Source organism: Lactuca sativa, chromosome 1, assembly GCF_002870075.4.
Source record: "Lactuca sativa cultivar Salinas chromosome 1, Lsat_Salinas_v11, whole genome shotgun sequence".
NCBI lineage: Eukaryota > Viridiplantae > Streptophyta > Magnoliopsida > Asterales > Asteraceae > Lactuca > Lactuca sativa.
Genome location: NC_056623.2, coordinates 193551000 through 193573890, shown reverse-complemented (window position 1 = coordinate 193573890; position 22891 = coordinate 193551000). Strand labels below are relative to the sequence as shown.

The 22891-nt window shown below is 35.1% G+C and overlaps 1 protein-coding gene across 1 annotated transcript; it reads left to right on the top strand.

Moving 5' to 3' along the window:
* Nucleotides 1-10346: 10346 nt before the first annotated feature.
* LOC111883612 (protein NRT1/ PTR FAMILY 5.4) lies at nt 10347-22344 on the top strand. The gene is made up of 5 exons (XM_042895625.2): nt 10347-10654; nt 11947-12043; nt 12131-12348; nt 20646-21157; nt 21285-22344. Exons 2-5 carry the CDS (start codon nt 11953-11955, stop codon nt 22129-22131), a joined length of 1668 nt encoding a protein of 555 aa, XP_042751559.1. The 5' UTR covers nt 10347-10654; nt 11947-11952; the 3' UTR covers nt 22132-22344.
* The last annotated feature ends 547 nt before the right edge of the window (nt 22345-22891 follow it).

Below are 22891 nucleotides of genomic sequence, written 5' to 3'. Positions count from 1 at the left end.
CCCCAAAATCCCAAAGACAAGCTCCCAAATACTCTCTCTTCACACACAAAAGGTTTGCGGCCGAGAACAACTTCTAGGGTGTAAAAGGCAAGGCTGTGAGGTAGCTAATGATGTTTATATAGTGGCAAACTCCAAAATTAAGGTTTTCTCCCTACAGCACTGACTCACCGAGACAGGCCTTCCGACTCGCCGAGTCATTCCCGATCCGTAACCGTGATTAAATGCCACCCCTCGACGAGTTGGACTCCCAACTCATCGAGTCCATGCACCACAACCCTAAAAATTTAACCAATCCCAATAATACTTGGATCAGATGTTACAAGTCTCCCCCCACTTGAACTAGAGTTCATCCTCGAAGTCTGTTGACCCAAACAATTTCGATTAATGCTCTCGCATCACCTCTTCCGGCTCCCAAGTCCCTTCAGAGCCCCTTCGGTGCTGCCATTGTACTTCTACCAACCTTACTTCCTTATTCCGAAGAACCTTGGTCTCCTTAACCAGAATCGCAGCTGGCTTCTCGATATAGTTCGGACTCTCATCCATCTGAATGTCGTCTAAAGAAACGACTGTGGACTCATCCACGACACACTTCCGAAGATGCAACACATGAAATGTGTTGTGAATCTGCCTAAGCTCCTCCGACGAATCCAAGCGATACGCCACCTTGCCCATCCGGGCTGAGATCCTGAACACCCTGTATACCGACGCCCCATCTTGCCTCTCTTCCGAAACTTGATAATCCCTTTCCAGGGCGACACCTTCAGCAACACAAAATCCAAGAATGAACGAATTACTTACAACCTGATCACATCTGCTTCATCAAAAAGCTGAAGCCTCGAGGTGGTCTGTCTCCCTGATAGACTGCCCTCATTGAATTATCAACGAATTGGTTCCACCAGAAAACCAATCTAAATAGAATACTTCCTACTCGCAATGCCTTGAGGCTTCATAACAAACGAAATCACTGATCAACTACGACTACCGAATAACAAGCAATTCCACACACAAACCCCAAATCACTGAAGTCGCTCCTACCCCTCTTGCTACCACATGGCTATTTTCCAGAAGAACAATCGGGGATCTCCTGGCCCCAACCTATCTACCAACTGTCCGGGACACTATACACCTACCCGACTGTTAAGCCAAACAACACTCACAGTCCCCTACGACCTCCGAAGGATACTTCGTCTAACCATAACTACCCTATCTCCTTCCATCAGATTGATCCATCCAATTGTGATAGGTTGACAACCTATCGCCACTGAATCCGACGCAAAAAGGTGTATACTACCAGAATAGTTGTGGTCTTACATCATACCCGGTCGCCTCCGACCCACCGATTCCTGATTCAGACATGTCGTGACTTTATTACAGATAGAGCCACATGAGACACTTCGCAATGGCTTAAACCACCATCAAACCAACCCGTTCACCACTCTGGAATTCTGCCCTTGATGCCCTTGGCATATAGGTGCCCCACATCCCATCTCACTGAAACAGAATCTGACTCGAATTCTGATTAGGGTTCCTATCCAATCCTCGAATCGTCATTTGCATAATTCTCCATGACCTCCTGTCATCCTTTACTCGTACGCCTAATAAATACCCTTAGCCAATTCCTTCAAACTTCCAGTCTTGCTCCTGGTCCAACCACCAGGTTCTTATGAGGTCCTATAACAGGGTTACCCAGCCGCAGCCCTACAGAAACATTCACTACTTGACCACAAGATCCTGTATCATAATATCCAACCCTTATCTCAACAGTATCCACTGGTTCCAATCTAGAATTCCCATAACCACCCGGCTCGTCTCCGGATAACTGATCGGTCAATCACCTCTGCTCCTGATCCTAGCTAAGCAGCGGTACCCCTACAACCTTGCGAACTAGCCTATCCTAGTCCAGATCACCTGATAGATTCCGTGAACGCCATGGCACCCCCATAGTCTTACAACACTCTCTATTGCTAGTGAATGTTACGGCACCCCCGTAGTCTTACAACACTATGCCCTAACTGACTGTTAGTGAATGTTACGACTCCCTCGTAGTCTTACATCACTTTCATCCCAATTGAACATTAGTGAATGCTACGGCTCCCCCATAGTCTTACAACACTTTCTCCCTTGCTTCTTTCCTGGATACCTGGGCGGTTCTCCCCCACTTACATTCAACTAAGTCCGTTCTGCACACGAAAATTGCAGGATTCCCAATCTTCATTACGTTCCAATGCTCACCTTGCTGACGACCGGTGCTTACCAAAGCTAGAACAGCATGCATAACCCTTCCAAACAACACAATTCCTGAAACCCAACTAGCACATCTTATGTCCCAACAGTGCCAATGACTTTAGCTGTTCACACTGATATCACACTCAGATCTTGGAGTCCAAAGGTCGGATGCTCCCACAGTACTTCAGAGACAGCTTCTCCTTCCCTCCCTCGGCAACTCTGAGAGGCTTTCCTAACATAATTTCTAAGGTTACTGAACCCAATCAAAATCCCCTCGTACGAACCCTTAAACCAACCCCGACCATATTCACAATGACACTCGAATGCTGGAAAAAAAATCCACGATATATCAGGAGATGACCCCGTACTTCTCCACCCAAATTCATGGTTTGCAGATGGCATATAACTTTTCTTGAAAATGTGTGTAACTCAACCACCACCTGATATAACAACCAACGATACGCCTTCCCATGTTGATGAAAAATATACGCTGCTAAATACAAGCAATGCTGGTGGGGAGGCAAAAGGGTACATACCTTGCACCCTTTCCTGTAGGAGTTCCGATCTCCCTTGTCTGACCCTGCAAAGTGGTGCCCCTCCCTACTGGACTCCAACTCTACCCTCTCGTCCAATGGTGATCCTCAAAATAGTAGGAGTGGATGCACTCACCGCTCCTCTCTGATTCTCAAACGGTCGACCTCCTTGTCACCCTTCTTATCGCAACAAATATAATGGGCTTTCCCCCCTATGGGCAATCCCTGGAAACGTGACCAACCCTGCTACACCTGTAGCAACCCAGATCACTGAATAGATTCCGGCAATGACTCGGAGCAATTACGGTATACGCGGATTCCACTCCGCGAGGTACATCCTTCTGAAGATCTCTCAAAGATTCCTCGACATGCTGAATGGCATTTGACAACCCTTGTTAACCTAGACATTAGCATAATACTGACCTGCGATCCAACTTACCACGATACCCAAGCGATACAATTACCCAATATCTACCGAACATGGACGAAGTTAGCATATCCACAAACATCTGAAGGAATCCTGACCACCTCCTCTTGTGATACCTCGACCACCCTGAGAATATGATGTAACACCTCATTCCGATCCCAATGACAGTCCAAACCCTTGGAACGAAATACCATCGCGCTTTCTGCAGACGTTGCACTAGATTCGACCATGTTGGCCTCTCAAGTGCTGATCCAAACTCTTGGGTCTCCTCCCGACACCCTCCAATGAATTCACCTTACCTAAACCTCTCTTGTTGAGGTACCCCTAATCAATCTTCCGTCGTCAGCTCTGTGATCCATATCATTCAAGGTCTTGCACCCTAATCCAGTTACTAGTTCAATCATTCTGGATACACTGCAACAGCTGGAGCAATCTTTGCTCTAAACCGGGCTACAAACTATCCCTGAGACTTGGTCTCCAATCCCGAATGTGTAATATATCGCACAATCCATGCCGCCTGATCCAGGGTGAATTCAAAATTCTGGCAGTCCTTCCACTAACTGGCTCACCACTAGAGTCGGGACCAAACCCTGGTCCTACCCATGTGTGCTCATCCTTATTCTGCGAAGCAGCTATCCCATAGATCCAATCATAACCAAGAATCCTCCTTCCTAGGCTTCTTAGATTCTCCAAGACTTTCACCGATTCGAGTATGGATCCTTTGCTTTCAGTAGTACGGGCCTGATACTACCTTCCACGCCTATCCATACTTTGCTCCGGAATCATCTCGAATCCTCTAAGTCACCTGCTCCCATGATGCACTAAATGTCTGCTAAACAGCAATACAACATCCACTGAAGCACCTCCTAGGTTCCCCCTAGGTTCCCAACCTACCCAGTCCTCAGCTGCTGAAAGTTTCCCAGTATTGTCAACCAACTACCTTATGAATATAGCCACATGCAACAGAGATCAAATAATCCTTCGAGTAATAGAACTAATCCTAGAACGGTTAGACTCAGACGAGAGCTACGCAATAGGGTCAAATCCATCACTCTGAGATTATCCGGCATGTGCCACATGTGACCTAACATATTCACTTAGTAGCTAGCTCACATTACTAGAAGTCCTACAAAGCACAAAGCAAGCAGCATTCGGACAATGAAAAAACTAATCAACATGTTGTAATCAAATCATTCTATCTATTCACAATCAGGTGACTCCTATCACTAATCTCATCCTAGGCTCACCCTAGGGTAATCTCCAAACCACATACTATCATAGAACATTCGGCCCACATACTACAACCCATGTTGTCCACATCCACCCTCGCTGTCATCTGCCTTATGCATGAAAATTATACACAGAACAGGACCTAATAGACTGTCGAATAATAGATTCTACCCTAGGACCACAACCAGACGAGGAACATGAAATAAGTCCAAGTCAATTATTCTAAGGCTATAAGAACCTAACCGTATACAATTTTGAAAGCATACACATAGCAGTTACAAATACCAATTATCATTCTCATTCTAGCATGGCATCCAATATTCTCACGGCTACAAGCACCACATATCAGTCCAACCTATTGCTAACTACTCAGCACAAGCATGCAATTCTACCAGTTCATACAACATATACAAGCATCTCCCCTAGCCGTAACTAGCATGCGATTCATAGGTTCATAATCAAATCATAACAGATAACAAGTGTAGGTATTATGGGGATACTTACTTGAGCTCGACTGATTGCATGCACCACACCCTTTCTTATATTATAAATTCGTTACTTAAAACATTTTCTTTTGAAAGCTTTTGAAAACTTTACAGATCCTCAGTTTGAGTTCTGACACACCCGAATGTATCCCCGAATCCCTCAAACCAAGGCTCTGATACCAACTTGTAATGACCCAAAAACCAAGGGTAAAAATTTCATTTATAATATAACTAAAACGTAGATACCATTTATTTCAAACATTCCAAATCATCGTTAAGTAAATCATTTATCATAGTTTATCCCAAAATCATTCATTGCGGAAATCATAGGGGTGTGCACTACGATCAATCCGAGCTCTTCTTTTCCAAATCGATGATACCTGAAACCAAAATTGTACACCGTAGGCACAAAGCTTAGTGAGTGCCCCGATCATACCCACACACAATCCACATAACACAAAACATATTAGCTATAAAAGCTATCTCTACCGCATACCACATATCAATCAGCTATAAGGGCTACCTCTACCACGTAATACATATCAATTAGCTATAAAATCTACCTCTACCACATATCATATATCAATTAGCTATCAATCTATCTCTACCATTAACCACAAAGGTTATCTCTACCGTTAGCCGCAAGGCTATCTCTACCGTGAGCTACAAAGGTTATCTCTACAATTAGCCAGAAGGCTATCTCTACCATTAGCCAGAAGGCTATCTCTACCATGTATCATGTATACATACATATCACACACCTCTATATAGCAAGTATGCCAACTATCATCAAATAGGTCGGCCTTGGTGCCTTAGACGCATTGGTATGGTGAGAAGACTCACCTCTCGACTGCTGAACTGATAAACTGAAATCAGACATATCCCATACGCTGCTCCTTCTCAACTGCCCATAATCATCAGGTGATTAACTTGACACAAACCCATAAATACCCTCAGGTCAACCCTGGTCAAATTCTATGCCTGTAGTCAAGGTCAATAGTCCATATTGACCTTAACTCGTCGAGTACAATTAGCCACTCGCCGGGTCCCTTGCTTAACTCGTCAACTCGCCGAGTCACCCGAGAGACTCGTCAAGTCCCTTGATGTTTACGGTCGTAAACTTCCAACCGAACACCCTTGACCGTGAACCCTTGGCCGTAAACCCTTGGTCGTGAATGAGAAAACCCTCCCGACTCACCGAGTCACAAGAGCAACTCGACAAGTTCCCACGTATTCGGTCCTTTCTAGTGGGATTTAAGGTCCCAAACTTCATATCCATATTCTCTTAGTGATAATACCATGTAAAGTTTCCAACTCTACGTTCATACTAAGTCTCATAATGCCAAAACCACATCAACAAGCTTCTTACAAGTGCCTAATGCATGAATAAGAATTAGGGTGCATCAAGGAGACAACTTTATGACATTTGGGACCTAAAAGGATCCAGATCTGGAACCATATCCTTGTGATAGGTCCAGATCCAAACTTGGTTCCATTTCCTCAAGGATGGCCATAATCTTCCAAAAGAAATCTAAGAGCTTTAAGCTTTAAGGTAATAGATTAATACCTCTATAAGGTGACCAACGCGAAATAAATACTCGATCTAGTGCTCATCCCTTGATACTTCCTCTTTAAGCTTGAAATCCTCCCCAAAATCCCAAAGACAAGCTCCCAAATGCTCTCTCTCTCTCTTCACACACAAAAGGTTTGTGGCCGAGAACAGCTTCTAGGGTGTAAAATGGAAGGCTATGGGGCAGCTAATGATGTTTATATAGGGGCAAACCCCAAAATTAGGGTTTTCTCCGTACAGCACTGACTCGCCGAGTCAGGCCTTCCGACTCGCCGAGTCGGTCCCGATCCGTGACCGTGATTAAATGCCTCCACGCGACGAGTTGGACTCCCAACTCGCCGAGTCCATGCACCATAACCCTAAAAATTTAACCAATCCCAACAATACCTGGATCAGATGTTACAATATATCCATGAAATAAGGAACATTAATGCAATAAATAACATCATTAGAATAAAATATTTCTATAAATAAAATCAGTTAAAATTTGTTATTGATTGTTTATAATTTGGGTTACCATATGCAGAAAATACAGTTGAAATGTGAAGACTTGCTCAAAGTCCAGAAAACAAAGGCAAGTTTAATGTGGCAATTAGAAGGTACATTGAATTGCATGACATGGAAAAGTATGATGTTATTAAAACTGAATATTTATTCGTTGTCCATTATTGTAATAGGAATGGATGAGAAGGGGGATTACATGTTTGATCCAATGTTTACTTTTAATCTTTAATATAATTTCCAATTTAATATAAATTTACAGAATAAGATACAAATAATATGATTTGACGTCAAATTTGGATGCTATTAAAATTGAATTTGGGGAAAAGTAGCATGCGATAAAAAATGACTTTTGACTTTGGAATCAAAAGGACCAATGTCCAAAGTCATCTTTTATAGCATTTTATTTTTCCTGAAATTCAATTTTAATAACATCTTAATTTTCCATTTAATAGTATTTTAGATGAAAATGATGCCTATGATAAACCTATTGTCTGAATAAGAGGATAAGTTTTATATGAAAACATAAGTAAAAATTTGAGATGAATATTAAAAGTACATTGTTATAATAGTAAGAGATGAAACTATGATGCTATATATTACAGGAGCAAATGAAAATATGTTGTCATATCATACTCAAATGTTTAAAGTTTAAATCATTTTAATTCATTAAAAAAATCATCAAATCATTAGTTTTCAACAATATTTTTGTAATCAAATTTATTATCTTTAATGTTCATACAATTTTTGAATGAATCAAATCAGTGTTGTGACTCTTAACATTAATTTGAAAAAAAAAAAAACAAATTCTTGATGTTACTTTGGAGTTTACACCATCTTATTAATAATGAGGCACCATTTTTTTAAGTAAAATTAGTTATAACCATCTCAAGTGACCGCCAATTTGAATAACAATATGGGTAAAAAGATTAAGAACGGGCTCACAAACGAATTCATGAAGTAATAAACCAACCATGTTATATCCTTATTTCTCTCTATTTTGCTGGCATTTCAGGTAAAAATTGTGAATCTAAAGAAGTGATACGCCTACCACTAGGGTGTTATTGCCTCACTCTTTTTATTGTGTCATAGGTTTCCCTTTTGATTTCCATTTTTTATGAAAGAAATGATCACACAAGTATTGTGGTTTCCCTCCAAAACCATAGGCATATCTTATTCATGTTTTTATTGGGTTCAAATGGAGCAACCACATTTCAATGATCACCTGGAGTGAGTCAAGTTCATCCGGAAAGATTTCTGATCTAACCTCTTCAAGAAACAGATAGAAAATCTGAAGATAAGATATACAAGTATACTTATCAATTGAATGAAAAAAGAGATACGTGTGATGCCTAATGTCATATTTAATTTCGAAAGGATATTTTGGGGAATCCATATTGAATTGTAAACTTAGGATGATCTTTTAATTTTAAATTGATATAATCCAAATTAAAATTGAAGTTTGGATATAAATGAGAATTTTATTGTTTCAAAATGATATATATGTAATTTCAAAGTTTATAAGGATATTAAAGTAATATGTAAGGTTTTTAAGGATGTAAATGAAAATTTTCTTATTTTTTTGCTATGAATTTTTGGCAGTGGACAAATGGTTTATCAAATTTGGTTTGTATACATACTTGATGGATAGGTAAAAATGTAAAATAAGTGGTATACTTTGAATATAATAAACCAATTATAGCATTGTACTTTAAAAAATACAATGCTTTAAGAATAAATATTTTTTATACAAATATACTTTAAAATTAAGTTGTAAAGAAACAATATTAAATATAGCATTTTGTGTGTAGATGTGTAATTCTATATGACTTTGTGTGTGTGTGTTTCTTATGAAGCATTCTACTTTTGTTTTTAAAAAAATATAAACATAAACTTTATGGTTGCAAGAAGCCTAGCTTCTGCTATTTGCATTACATTTCAACCATTGAAGCAAAATTCAAATCTACTGTCTTGCATTTTCTTTGTACATGCAGGAATCAGGATATCCAACAGACCCCGACTGATCCTACTCACATTTTCTTTGCATAGGTAGGGTATCCAGCAAGTGATGTGTATGTTTGTTCTTTCATATTAACATGTATGTTTGTATGTTATAAAGCATCTTTGGATTATAGTTTTTAACTATAGTTATCATATAATTTGGTTTAGGGATGAATGATGATTTTCTAAACTATAGTTATCATATAAATATACACATGAGATTAAATCCATATGTTTAAAAATACTACATATGCCAACATAAAAAATAGTGTAAAAACAAAATTATATGGTGAATTATAAGTTGGTGTTTTCATACTTATTACTGAAAAATGACACGCTATTCATATTTAATTTAAAATATATATATATATATATATATATATATATATATATATATATATATATATATATATATATATATATATATATATATATATATATATATATATATATATATATATATATATTCGTGAATCATGATATTTTTGAAAATTATGAAATCTTATTTTATTGGACAAGTAAAATTATTATTTTTATTTTTCTTGTGTAAAATTTCATCTTACTAGTACATCTATTTCTTAATTATATATGTTTTTTTCTTATTTAATCATTATATTTTGAATCAATTTGCTATAAAACGTAATAATACCAAAAATGGTATGCTAACAAACTTAGTTTCTTCAAAAGTAGGATATTATATACATACCACATGTGTATGTGTGAAATTGTTTCAGAAAACAAGAAAATAACTACTGAGGATCAAAAAAAAAGTTTATTAAACTCACAACGTTCCCTTTAATGGTTAAAACGAATAGAAGTACATATCTTCAATTTAATAAAAGACATTCCAATTACAACATCATACATTTAAAGTAGAATCTCTTCTTTCTTAGTATTTTTCATATTTTTGTTCTTAGTGATTACTATTTGAAATTATCAATAATGTTTTTCTTCATTGATCATGGTTTCTATGTGTATTAACTTAGTTTATAAGGATATATCAGTCATTTTAAATGTTTATGAGACCAAAACTGGAAAAAAAAAATAAAAAAAAATAATAATAAAAAGAAAATCACAAAGAGAGTTAAACTTCTTAAACTTACATGAACATATTTTTAACTCCAAACAAAATAAAATAATTAGTTTGTATGAAGTTTGTTATCATACTTATGTGAAATATTGTGAATGGATAGTTCTTCTTTGGAATTTTAAGAAACTAAAATTACTTATTTCTTTTATTAATTTTCCCAAATATTGTCTCGATATTTATAGTTATACTTTACAGCTGTGAAATGATATCAATTAATTTAATTTATTTATATGAATTTTTGTGTGGTTTTGAATAACAGGGACTCATAGTAATATAGTATTAGTCATATCAGTGGAAACAATCCCATTGGAGAATCGTCTGCTACCCATCGTCCAGGAGGAGAAAGTCGCCGGTTGGGGGTATGCAATTCCGGCGGTGGTGGTCTCGGCGGCATTAGGGGTATTTTTAGCAGGAACAAGCAGGTAACGTCGGGAGGTTCCGGTGGGGAGCCCACTCACAAAGGTGGCACAAGTGATTTTGGCGGCGGCTAGGAAACACCAGTTGTCGCCGGAAAATGATGGTTTGGGGATGTGAATCCAGGCGGGAGAAGGTGGAAACGATAGGACTGGATGCTCGTATTAACCAACTCAGGTATGAAATAGTTTCATTTACACCCCTCTACTTTCTGTAATTTCAGGTATGAAACATTCATTTACATCCCCTCCTCTTTCAGTCTTTCTGTTTGCAACAAAAAAAAATTACAAAATTGATCCCTTTTCTTGAGTAATTTAATTTAATTCAATTGTATTATGTTAAAACAAAATTAATAGAAAATTAAATGAATTGTATTTTGTTAAAACAAAATTAAGAGAAAATGAAATGAAGTTCATTTTTCTTAAAACTATGTCATTTAAAAACAATTTTATATATATATATATATATATATATATATATATATATATATATATATATATATATATATATATATATATATATATTCCTATTTTTCTTTCTAGATGATAATAAGTATATAAATTTAACATTCGAATCAAATTCAAATTAAATTAAATGATATTTGTCATCTTTTAAAATAAATAGAAAAATAGTAAACATAGTATACAGAAATTTAATTTTTCTCTTTTTCTTTTTATATACTAGGTGTGAGACATTTGTATTATACAGGTTGATTTAAAAAAATATTAAACATAAAGTGTAAATTGAAAATATTTTTTAATGTATAACTTTTAAATAAAAACGGAAGAAACGTATTTATTACAATTTAATACTTTACATGTATAAATATATGACTTTAATTTTAAAAATTAAAGCAAATCTAAAATTGACAAGTGGGTAATATTTATTTCAAAAATATCACAAAATGACAAATATCAAAACTTATAAAAGATTGACATGTGGCAAAAAAACCTTCATTTATTAAGGAACTAGGTGTGAGACCCATGTATTACATGGGTTTAATTAAAAAATAAATAAATATGAAATTTTAAAATTTTGAAAAGTTTGAATTTATAAGAAAAATGAGAAAAAATTTGAATTATTAAAATTAATAAGGTTTTAATGTATTGAATACATTACATATATAAACTCTTTTAATAAATACTTTACATATATATTACCTTACATATTAAATGTGGAATTTTAATTTAATAAAATTAAAAGTATAATAAAATGACAAGTAGAAAATAGAAAATTGTAAAATTCTAGAAAATGACATATATCCAAATAAAAGAGAAAATGACATATGGCAAAAAGTTATTTATTTATTAGGTAAGGAATATATATATATATATATATATATATATATATATATATATATATATATATATATATATATATATATATATATATATATATATATATATATATATATATATAATTTGATTAAGTCGATCACACTCACACCCCTTCTTTCTATGGCAACGGAGACTTCCATGGTTTTCACTAAAAGTGCTTACCATGATGTTAACCCCTCTCCAAAAAACCCTACCAAGGGTGGTTGGAAATCTGCCATTTTCATCATCTGTAAGCTCTATCTCTTTCCATCTCCATCTTTACACTAACACACACACACACACATATAAGTCTTGGTTCTGATGATTTTAATTTCAGGTGTGGAATTCGGTGAACGATTTGCTTACTATGGAGTGTCGGGAAATCTAATTATGTATCTAACGCTTGTTCTGAAACAACCTCTTGCTACGGCTGCAAAAAACGTAAATTTGTGGCACGGCGTCTCCGCCATCTTTCCCCTTGTCGGTGGTTTCGTGGCCGATTCCTGTTTTGGGAGATACAAAACCATCGTCTTTTCGTCCATTACGTATCTTTTGGTAGGTTTCCTTAGAAATCCACTTTATTACGTTTGATTTTGGTTCTCTTTTAAAAAGAGGAAAGTTGATAGTTGTCATCAAATTTCGTATCAAACTTATACTCATATAATGGAATTCTTATAAATTTTCGAAACAATACTTCACAATTTTTCTAAAATTCTTTAAATTAAAATAGTATTGTGTAGATCAATAAAAAATAATCTGTTTTGTTCAGTGATGAAAAGTTGTTTGCATAAAGAAGTTAGTGTTAAGTTTTATATAGAATACGTTATTTAAATATATTTTTATTTTGACTTTTAATCGTTTTTGGCATCGTACATGATTTAGATTGACTATGTTGTTGAAAAGGAAAAACAAAATGCTAATGAAGTGGAAAAAAATATATACTATATATCAATAAAAAAATAATACTAAAGTTTCATTTCTTCACTCAACCCGCTCAAATCACTCACGTGACTTCGCCGACGAGAGAATAATTTTTTACATATCTTTTTTTCATTTATACTTTATTTCGTTTTATTTTATAAACTGATAATATGTTTACAACTTTACCAAAATTATATATATATATATATATATATATATATATATATATATATATATATATATATATATATATATATATATATATATATATAATTTTGGAAATTACATTTACATCTGATCATGACGAAATCACATGGTGTCACGTGAGCCTATATATAGTACATGGTTCCACCAATTATATCCCATTAACTATTTCAACTTACAAGTCTTTGAAACAATAATATATATATATATATATATATATATATATATATATATATATATATATATATATATATATATATATATATATATATATATATATATATATATATATATATATATAATGAATAGTTGTACATTTGATTTTTTTTTTTTTCACATAAAAAAACATGTCTTAAAAGAATTAAAGAAAAAAAAAAGTGAGTTTTTTTATATAATCTAATAGATACATGTCAAATGTAAAAATTTACAACTATTTCTTTGGTTGTTAATTATTATAATTTTCAAGGTTCACCATCGAATAAGGGTTCTCTCTCTCTCTCTCTCTCTCTCTCTCTCTCTCTCTCTCTCTCTCTCTCTATATATATATATATATATATATATATATATATATATATATATATATATATATAATTTGGATAAACGTTAGTTTGTTATTGCATATGCAAACATAATAGTAATACTATTTTTAGAATATTGCATTTATTTATTAGAATATTTATGATTTGGTTTAATTCAATGAACCTTTCAGCCTTTTGCTCTGATAATTCAATAAAAGGCTAAAGAAAAATCTTGATGCTAGCTAAGCTATTTAATAAAAATAATTTTTGGTAAAATTAGTTGAAATATATAAAAAAAATTATAGAAAAACAAGTTTTTCTATAATTAAAAAATCATATATTTGAAAGAATTTTTTAAAATGCCTAATAAGCTTGTTGAAACATTAGTAAGAATAACTTTTTGAAAAAATAGTTTCTAAACTAGTTTTTAGTTTGTCATATTGAAAACATAAAAAAACTCGAAAAATAAATATGTTAGAGATAGTTTTAATTGATAGTTGAATTGTAATTAATTGATAAAAAAATGTTTCAAAAAAACCTAGTCGATAAGCTAGCTTGAATGTGACATAAAATAAGATTATGTATATAAATGGCTATATATATATATACATACATACATATGTATATAAGTACATACGTATGTAAAATGCTAAATAAATAACTTTTTTATTATCAAATAAAAAATTTAATTACATAAAAACATATTTTATTTATTATGTAAAGGAAAATAGTTTATTTCAATTTCGTATTGTGTATTGTTTAACAAGCTGCAATATTGGATGGTTTTATTGTCAAAGGTATTTCCCATACCATATCCTTTCTTATTATGTAAACATATATAGCACAATTACATAAGATGGGCTAAATTCAACAAGGCATACATGGGCCGGTGCCTAAGCCTTATACCAATTCATATAAAATACACGTCCCATTGTAGTTTGAACTGGGGTGAAAGACAGAATGTTCAAACTAGATCTACAGTTGAGAAACAATGGCGTTGGAAGACGTTTGGTGAAGATATCAGCAAATTGAGACGAAGACGGAACATGTAACACGTAAATTTGCCTTGTAGCAACTTTATCACGAACATAGTTTATGTCAATATCTATGTGTTTAGTATGCTGATGTCGCATGGGTTACCGATCATATATACAACACTCATATATATATATATATATATATATATATATATATATATATATAATGAATAGTTCCAGAAGGAGGTTGTGAATCCATGATGTCTTAGCAATGACATTAGCAACTCCGCGATATTTTGCCTCTACACTAGACCAAGAGACAATGGTTTGTTATTTGGATGACCAAGAAAACCCATAGGTAGAATATCTGGAGGTTGGGCAGCAAGCCCAGTCAGCATCCGAATAAGCGATTAGCCCCTGAGAAGAGGAGGCGTAGAGTTGTAAACCATATGTATCAGTACTATGTAAATACCGTAGAATACGCTTGAGAGTAGTAAACTAAGGCTTGTGAGGATCATATGAAGACATATCTACTAAATTGCATAAGTGATGCCTGGTCTAATGAACGTGATATACTACAATGTGCATGCTAAGTTGCGATACAATTCAGATCAGCAACAAGAGGATCAGAAACACCAAGTTTCGGAGAAGTGTCGGTTGGTATCCAAGTCGGCTTGCAATTTTGCATTTTGGCTCGCTCAAGGATGTTTAGCACATACTTTTGTTGGGATAAGAACATACCTTTTCGATCACAAGACACCGCAATACTAAGAAAATAATTAAGACCTCCAAGATCTGTCACGGAAAACTAATTACCCAGGGTAGTAGAAATACGGTGTAACAACTCTATAGAGGAGGCAGTCAGCAAAATATCATCAATCAACACATCATAATAAATAATTTGTATGTTAACCATATTTGTAAATGAAGAGAGAGGAACTGTAACAACTATACACAAACCCAAATCCCATAATGAACTGAGTAAATCTATGAAACCGAGCTCTGGGGGCCTGCTTGATGCCATAAAGAGATCTCTACTGAAGACATACATGATCAGGAAATCGATGATCCCGAAAACCGGGAGGTTGCTTCATATAAAATGTTTCATGTAAATGACCATGTAAAACAACATGTTTCACATCAAGTTGGCGAATCAGCCAATGATGAGAAGCATCTATAGTGAGTATTGTATGAATAGTAGCCGATTTTACAACACGGATAAAGGTCTAACCACAGTCATTGCCAGGCCATTGTGTCTTGCCATTATCCATGAGACGGGATTTTTACCAAGCGAGAGAGTCATATGTATTATGTTTCTTTTTTAAACAGACAGATGCAATTAAATGATGTTAGCATCAGTAGGGCATGGGAAAAGGGTCCAAGTCTTCTTAGAAATAAGTGTTTGATAATCCTCTTTCATGACATTTCGCTAGTTAGGGTCTCGAAAGGACTGTAAATAGAAACGAGGAATGGGAGAAGACACATCAACATGAAGGGTCAACTTTTGAATGGGTTTTGTCCTAGATCATTTCTACCAATTTAAAGCCTCAATTAGAATTCTTTTTATCCAGAGAAAAATAGACTTACATAATCTCTATTACGAATCCTTTGTGTACCTTAGTGTTCCTTGTTATCCACTCATTTTTATCAATCTACTTTAGGGTAATACATATGGTAATAGATAGTAAAAACCCCATAAAGTTGATCTTTTGAACCCACGTCAAGTTATGATCACTAATCAATTAATCTTGGGGTAAACAGTCTCTAATACTTATGTTTACTTTTCTTAACTCTTGTACATAGGAAATGAGATTCAATCTTTTACTGCAAATTGATAAGTCGTTTGATATATTGTAACGAGAACGAGTCGACATCGGATGAGATGAAGTGGGTGGACCAACCAGAGTAGCAGTAGTATTTTAGACAACTATGGAGACAAAAGGCTCGTAAGGAGCCATTATCGGAGAAGTAACGGGAGATTGGTCGACAACATGCTCGAAAGGAGTTGCGCCATCAGTACCGGAGGTCGGGATAGAGGATTTCGAAGGGGAGATGTCAGAAGGAGAGGCATTTCTGGTAGGAGAGGTGGTAGTGTTAATAGTCGCAGACAATGGTAACCCAAAAGATCAAAGGATACTGATAGAAACAAGATTGATGTCATAAGTGTCATGATCAAGGAAGCGATAGGAAGGAGATTGAGTAGGAGTTATGCAACCAAACAAGAATGAGGTTTCGTCAAATATCGTATGTTTATATATGATAATTTTTTATGGCAAGATTTAAACACCGATAACCGCGATGATGAGTTGGATATCCTTGGAAGAAACACGGAGTGGAGCGTGAAGATAGTTTGTGAGAGGTAACAATATGGTGAAACATAAACAACCAAACACACAAAGATGAGAATAATCGGGTGTTTTATTTAAAAGTTTTTGGTATGGAGTGGAATTTTTTAAGAGTTGTGGAAGGAAATATATTCGGTAAATGAAACGCCATGTGAATAGCATCTACCCAATATTGTGGTGGAATGTAGGCATGAAAAAGGAAGAGTGCGAATAACGTTGTTAATTGTGCGTAACACACATTCAGATTTTTCAATTTTGTTGAGACGTGTGTCAGCAAGAGAGACGAGTGGGAATGCCATGAGTGTCATAAACAACTTGAAAATTAGAATTATCATATTCACCCCATTATCATTGAATATATTCAATAGTAGAATGAAGTTGAGTTTGAAAGAATTTATAAAAGTGTTGACATACATATCTGATTTGACATGTACAGGATATACCCATAAAAGACGAAAAATTGTCAAGAAAAATGACATAATATTTTATTCCACTAACACTAGAAATATGAGAAGTCCATACATCATAATGAATTATTTGAAATGGATATTGCGCAACAGAATTAGACAAAGTAAAAGGTAACTAAACATGTTTACCCAACTAACACGACTGACATAAACTAGATTTATTCGAGTTCAAACATGGAATCAAACTTTTAGATGTTAAATGTTGAAAAACATGATGATCTACATGACCAAGTCGTTGATGCCAAAGAGAGGAGCCGATAGACAGAAGAGCTTAAGCAGTCGACTTGGTGACTGGATAAAGATCATCAGTATTGTCACATTGCCAAAGAGTTCGTCGACTATGAAAGTAATGCACAGAGAAACCAAATTCAGTTATGCATTTATTGTCTTTAACAAAAGGAAAAACATAGATTAAAATTTTTTAATAATATTTGGAGTAATTAGAATACGATTTAAATGAAGTAGACTAAAAGAGTAACTATGAGGAAGAGTTGTGTGACAAGAAGTTTTTACAAGAATAATAGAACTGTCACCAACTAGTACCGTAGATGGAAAATCATTATTGCTAAAAGAATTAGGGATACATGAATCCGCGTAAAGAGGAGCAGTCACTCTCGTATAAATATACCAGTCTGCTTGAGTCAGATCATTCAATGTCACGGTGTTAAATATTTGCAGAAATGGAGTGGCTTGTTCTTGAGAAATGAGCTGAGGCGAGAGGAAGGCATGCTGTGAAGGAGAAGCATTGGACCAGGTGTGTTGAGAATGTGTAGCAATGGACCAAGTATGATGTCGAGAATTAATTTGGGCCTGATAATGTTGGATCATTGGCATGAACTGATGTTGTTTTTGGGTTAAAGACCAAATGGGGAGAATTCCTTACTAGGAAATGTGCAACACATCATAGGACCAAGGGCCCCACCCCATAAGGAGTTGAAACCATTCTCTGTTGTTTTTATGATTAATGATTACCACCATGTGCACCTCGTGCGCCTCCTCTGCCTCCTCCTCATGAGTTCATGTCACCCCTGTAGTTTCGGGCACCTGATCGACCACCATCCTGATATTACTGAACATTATTTCCTCTTCTGTAATTTTGATTGTTCGAATTATGTTGAGTCGGAAGAGTTATTGGAGAAGATAAGTAATCGGAGTGAGTACATGTAAAGAGAGAAGATCGGTTTTCATTATGTTTCATTTGTTGTTCCTCCATTGTGAGAATCGATCTCACTTCAGCAAGAGTTTGGAACGTAGTTTTGTGACAGATAATGGTAGCCACATTAGCATACTTGGAAGAAAGGCCATTTATAGCATACATAACCAGTTTTCTCTCCAGGACCTTAGCATCGGTGTTGTCAAGGTATGAAATCCGCTTGATTCGTGTGCAACATTCAACAATGGTTGTGTCTCTAATGGTTACGTTTCGCAGTTCATCATCAAGAGTCATTGTGCATGATTCCTTATTATCTCTGAAAAGAGTGTCCAAGCTTTTCCAAACATCATACGCAATATCATTCCTTTTGACAATAGCATGAAGGGAGTGGTAGCACCCTTAACACAATGTCACATCATTTTTTGTACTGCCACATCATGTTTTTTCGTGACACTTCACTAGTAGGTTTCCCTTAGCATTTCATAGGGAGTTGTAGTGTGGTAATTTAATAGGGTTGAGTTAAGAAGAGGGGGATGGGGGAATTAAAATAAATAAAGAAATAGAAATCAGTCAAATTCAATAGGACAACCACCAATCAAATCCTCTTTCTCTCATCTTGTTGAGTTGTCGATAAGACCTCCCTAGCGAGCTCCCTGGCACACGCCAGGGGCGGTGTGTAGCGAGGGTAGCGACACATGACGAGCCCCTCCTAGCGGCCCACTCCCTGTAGCCTTAGAGGGATGCATACTATATACTAGGTTACAACCTGTGGAAACCACAGGTAAAAAAGAAAAACATTCTTGATAATTTAAAATTGTAATGAATAATCATATATTTGTAAATACATAAACCATAAACTAACAAATTTCTTGTTATCGCATAGAAAAACTCTAATAAGGGGCTTTGTTTTCTTCAAAACATAAACTTTCATTTAACATTTATGATTAATTAATTATATAAATGTTTTATATATAAACATGATAATGTTTCATTTAATCCTAATTTGTTATCTGATTTGATACATGTACAACAAAAACATTAAGAAAAACTTGCCTAACTACATCTCAAAGTCATATCGTTTTGTAACAAAAACATTTTATCAGGATTTTAAACTTAGATTTATTTTTTATATTATTTATATACATAAACATCTTATAACTAACTAATAAAAAATAATTATTACTAAGTTAGTAATAGTTTTTTCTATGGAAAGAATACAACATATTTGACATATATAATTTTAAATTATTTGTGAGTTGGTTGCAGGTTAATCATGTTTATAGACTTTATATATTATTTAATAATCATATATTTTTAACAAATTATAATCCAAATCATATAAATTGTTATAATATTTTTATAAAACATCAAAATATCAGAACGTTGAAATTCTATTACTCTTGCGTAATAATGTTTATTATAAATAGAAAAAAATATATAAGTAAAAGAAAGTAGATTAAAGTTAATGGATTTGTAAGATTAATGGGATTCTTGTTAACAAAATTTGGTGGAGGTGTATGTATTGATAACATGGATTGTTTACAAATCTATTTAAAGGTCACCACATCGATTTCTTTATAATCTTTATAATCGGCAATTCAAAATCAAACCGAAATAAATGTTTTATGATAAAAGGACGTACAAACCGGAAATTAAAATGAGTCAAGGGTATAAAAGTAAATTTACATGGAAGGAAAAATAAATTCTGAAAGAGCCATATGTACAAATGGTTTCTTTTATTAAGATAAAAGATGTTAGTGGTTCATAGTTATTAAGACCGGTTTTCAACAAAAGAATACAGGGAAAAAATGGTACATGTAACCATATTTATTAAAGGGTATGTGTAACAATATTTATTAAACGGATTTTCTTAATAAGTTAATAATAAAAAAAATAAGTAATAATAATTAATAAAGATATATTAGTGTTTTTAAATTTTTAGGAGACCAAAATCCAAACAAAAGCAAATTATAAAGACGATGCTATGTAAAAAAAATAGAGATAAACTAGTTAAAACTTTTGATTAACATATTTTTAACTCCAAACAAAATAAAATAATTAGTTTGTATGATGTTTGTTATCATAATTATTTGAGTGTGTGAATGTATAGTTCTACGTTGCCAATTTTAAGAAACTAAAATGATTTATTTCTTTTTTTAATTTTCTCAAATATTGGTTCGATATTTATAGTTACATGTTACAGCTGCCAAATGATATCGATTAATTTAATTTATTTATATGAATTTTTGTGTGGTTTTTAATAACAGGGACTCATATTATTAGTCATATCAGTGGAAGCAATCCCATTGGAGCATCGTCTACCACCCTTCTTTCTAGCACTTTATATAATCAACATCGGAGAAGGCGGCCACCGTCCCTGTATTCAGACCTTCGCCGCCGACCAATTTGACGACCATCTCCCGGAGGAGAAAGCCGCCAAGAGCTCATTTTTCAACTGGTGGTACTTGGGTATTGTGCTTGGCGCCATTTCCGCCATACTGGTTCTGATTTACGTTCAAGACAACATCGGATGGGGTTGGGGGTTTGCGATTCCGGCGTTGGTGGTCGCGGCGGCGTTAGGGGTGTTTTTAACAGGAACAAGCAGGTATCGCCGGGAGGTTCCGGTGGGGAGCCCACTTACAAAGGTGGCACAGGTGATTGTGGCGGCGACTAGGAAACGCAGGTTGTCGCCGGAAAATGATGGTTTCGGGGTGTGTGTTGAGGCGGGGGAAGGTGGAGACGATATGACTCGATCCTTGGCTCGTACTAACCAATTCAGGTATGAAATATTTTCATTTACACCCCTCTAGTTTATGTAAATTACAAAACGGAGCACCGACCACCTCAAGCTGTTATCATTTATCAATGGTGTTTTCCGGTGAGTTACAAACACTCGATTTTCTCAGGTTTTTGGACAAGGCGGCGATGATGGACGAAATCGACCGACTTCCGGGGAAAAAGAAGGATTGGAGGCTGTGCACAGTGAACGAGGTAGAACAGGTGAAGCTTCTCTTCCGGCTAATTCCGATATGGTTATCCTGCTTAATGTTCGCCGTTGCGATAGCCCAACTCGGTACCTTCTACACCAAACAAGCCAGCACCTTAAACCGGACCATCGGCTCCTCCAGCCACTTCCAAATCCCTCCGGCGTCCCTTCAAGTCCTCCCAGGCCTAACAATCCTAATCGCCGTCCCCATCTACGAACGCCTCCTCATCCCCACCGCCAGACGCTTCACCAACCACCCCACCGGAATCACAATCCTCCAACGTATCGGAGTCGGGATCTTCTTCTCGATCTTGACCATGATCGTCTCCGCATTAGTCGAATCCCGGAGAATCAGAATCGCAACAGAACATGGTCTAATCGACACCCCGAAATCAATTCTTCCGATGAGCGTATGGTGGCTGGTGCCGCAGTACGTGTTGATGGGAATCTCCGACGTGTTTACAGTCGTGGGATTACAGGAATTGTTCTACGATCAGGTGCCGGAGGGGATGAGGAGTATGGGAGCTGCGGCGTATATGAGTGTGGTGGGTGTCGGAGGGTTCATAAGCAGTGCACTGATAACGGTGCTGCAGGCGGCGACGGCGAGACATGGGGATGAATGGTTGAAGGGGGATAACTTGAACAGAGCACACCTTGATTACTTTTATTGGGTGTTGGCTTGTTTGAGTGGATTAAGTCTGGTTTTATATGTAGTTTTGGCTAAGGGTTTTGTTTATAAGAAGCTTCAAAGGGATGATGAGGTTTAGCTGTTTAGGGTTTAGGAGTCGATCTGGTGAAATGGTACTTACTATTTAGGAGGATTTTAATATAGATTCTAGATTGATATCCCATATAACTTAACTTACATGCATTATATGCATTAGGTGTGATAAGTGATAAGTCGTGTAAAAAGGTAAACCAGGGTTATAATTTGTATTATTGAACAGGTTACGAATAAGATGTTTGAAACTTTAGATAAATAGGTTGCTTGACCTATACTTTTTTTTTCTTGGAAATAACTTATTTTTAAATCTATAATATTTTTATATTTAAATTTATAGCTATGAGATTGCCGCTTAGAAATAAAAAAATTTAAATCAAAATACTTAATAGTATGGTGACACATTTATACAAAGGGTTGGCTAAAAAGACACCTTATATTGCAATATGGACACCCTAATTAATTTTTAAAAATTTTTTATTGCCTGAAATTGCATTGTTTTCCGGAAAAACTGATTATAAGCAGTTAATTATTGGTTTATTTTTTAAAAAGTGGTCAATAGGGTGTCAAAAGAGTGTCTTATTAGCAACACCCTTATACAAATTTTCTACTCGGAACACCCTCAATGGAGTCAGCCATTCAATAGAATGGTATATGATGAATTACAATCATTTATTGACTATTTTGTTTTGTTGCGGTTAGGCATTAGAGTGTCTATGGGTCACGTATATAGGCCAAAATAAACCATAATCATTACTATCGATTAATGTATTTTGGTAACCCTTGGTTATTGGTTATTATTGGTT

Bases quoted from the DNA above. Each gene is read 5' to 3' on its own strand.
- LOC111883612 (XM_042895625.2), top strand. From the start codon at position 11,953: ATGGTTTTCACTAAAAGTGCTTACCATGATGTTAACCCCTCTCCAAAA. The intron at 12,349-20,645 runs GTAGGTTTCCTT...TTTTAATAACAG, and splicing joins CGTCCATTACGTATCTTTTG to GGACTCATATTATTAGTCAT. The intron at 21,158-21,284 runs GTATGAAATATT...CGATTTTCTCAG, and splicing joins GCTCGTACTAACCAATTCAG to GTTTTTGGACAAGGCGGCGA.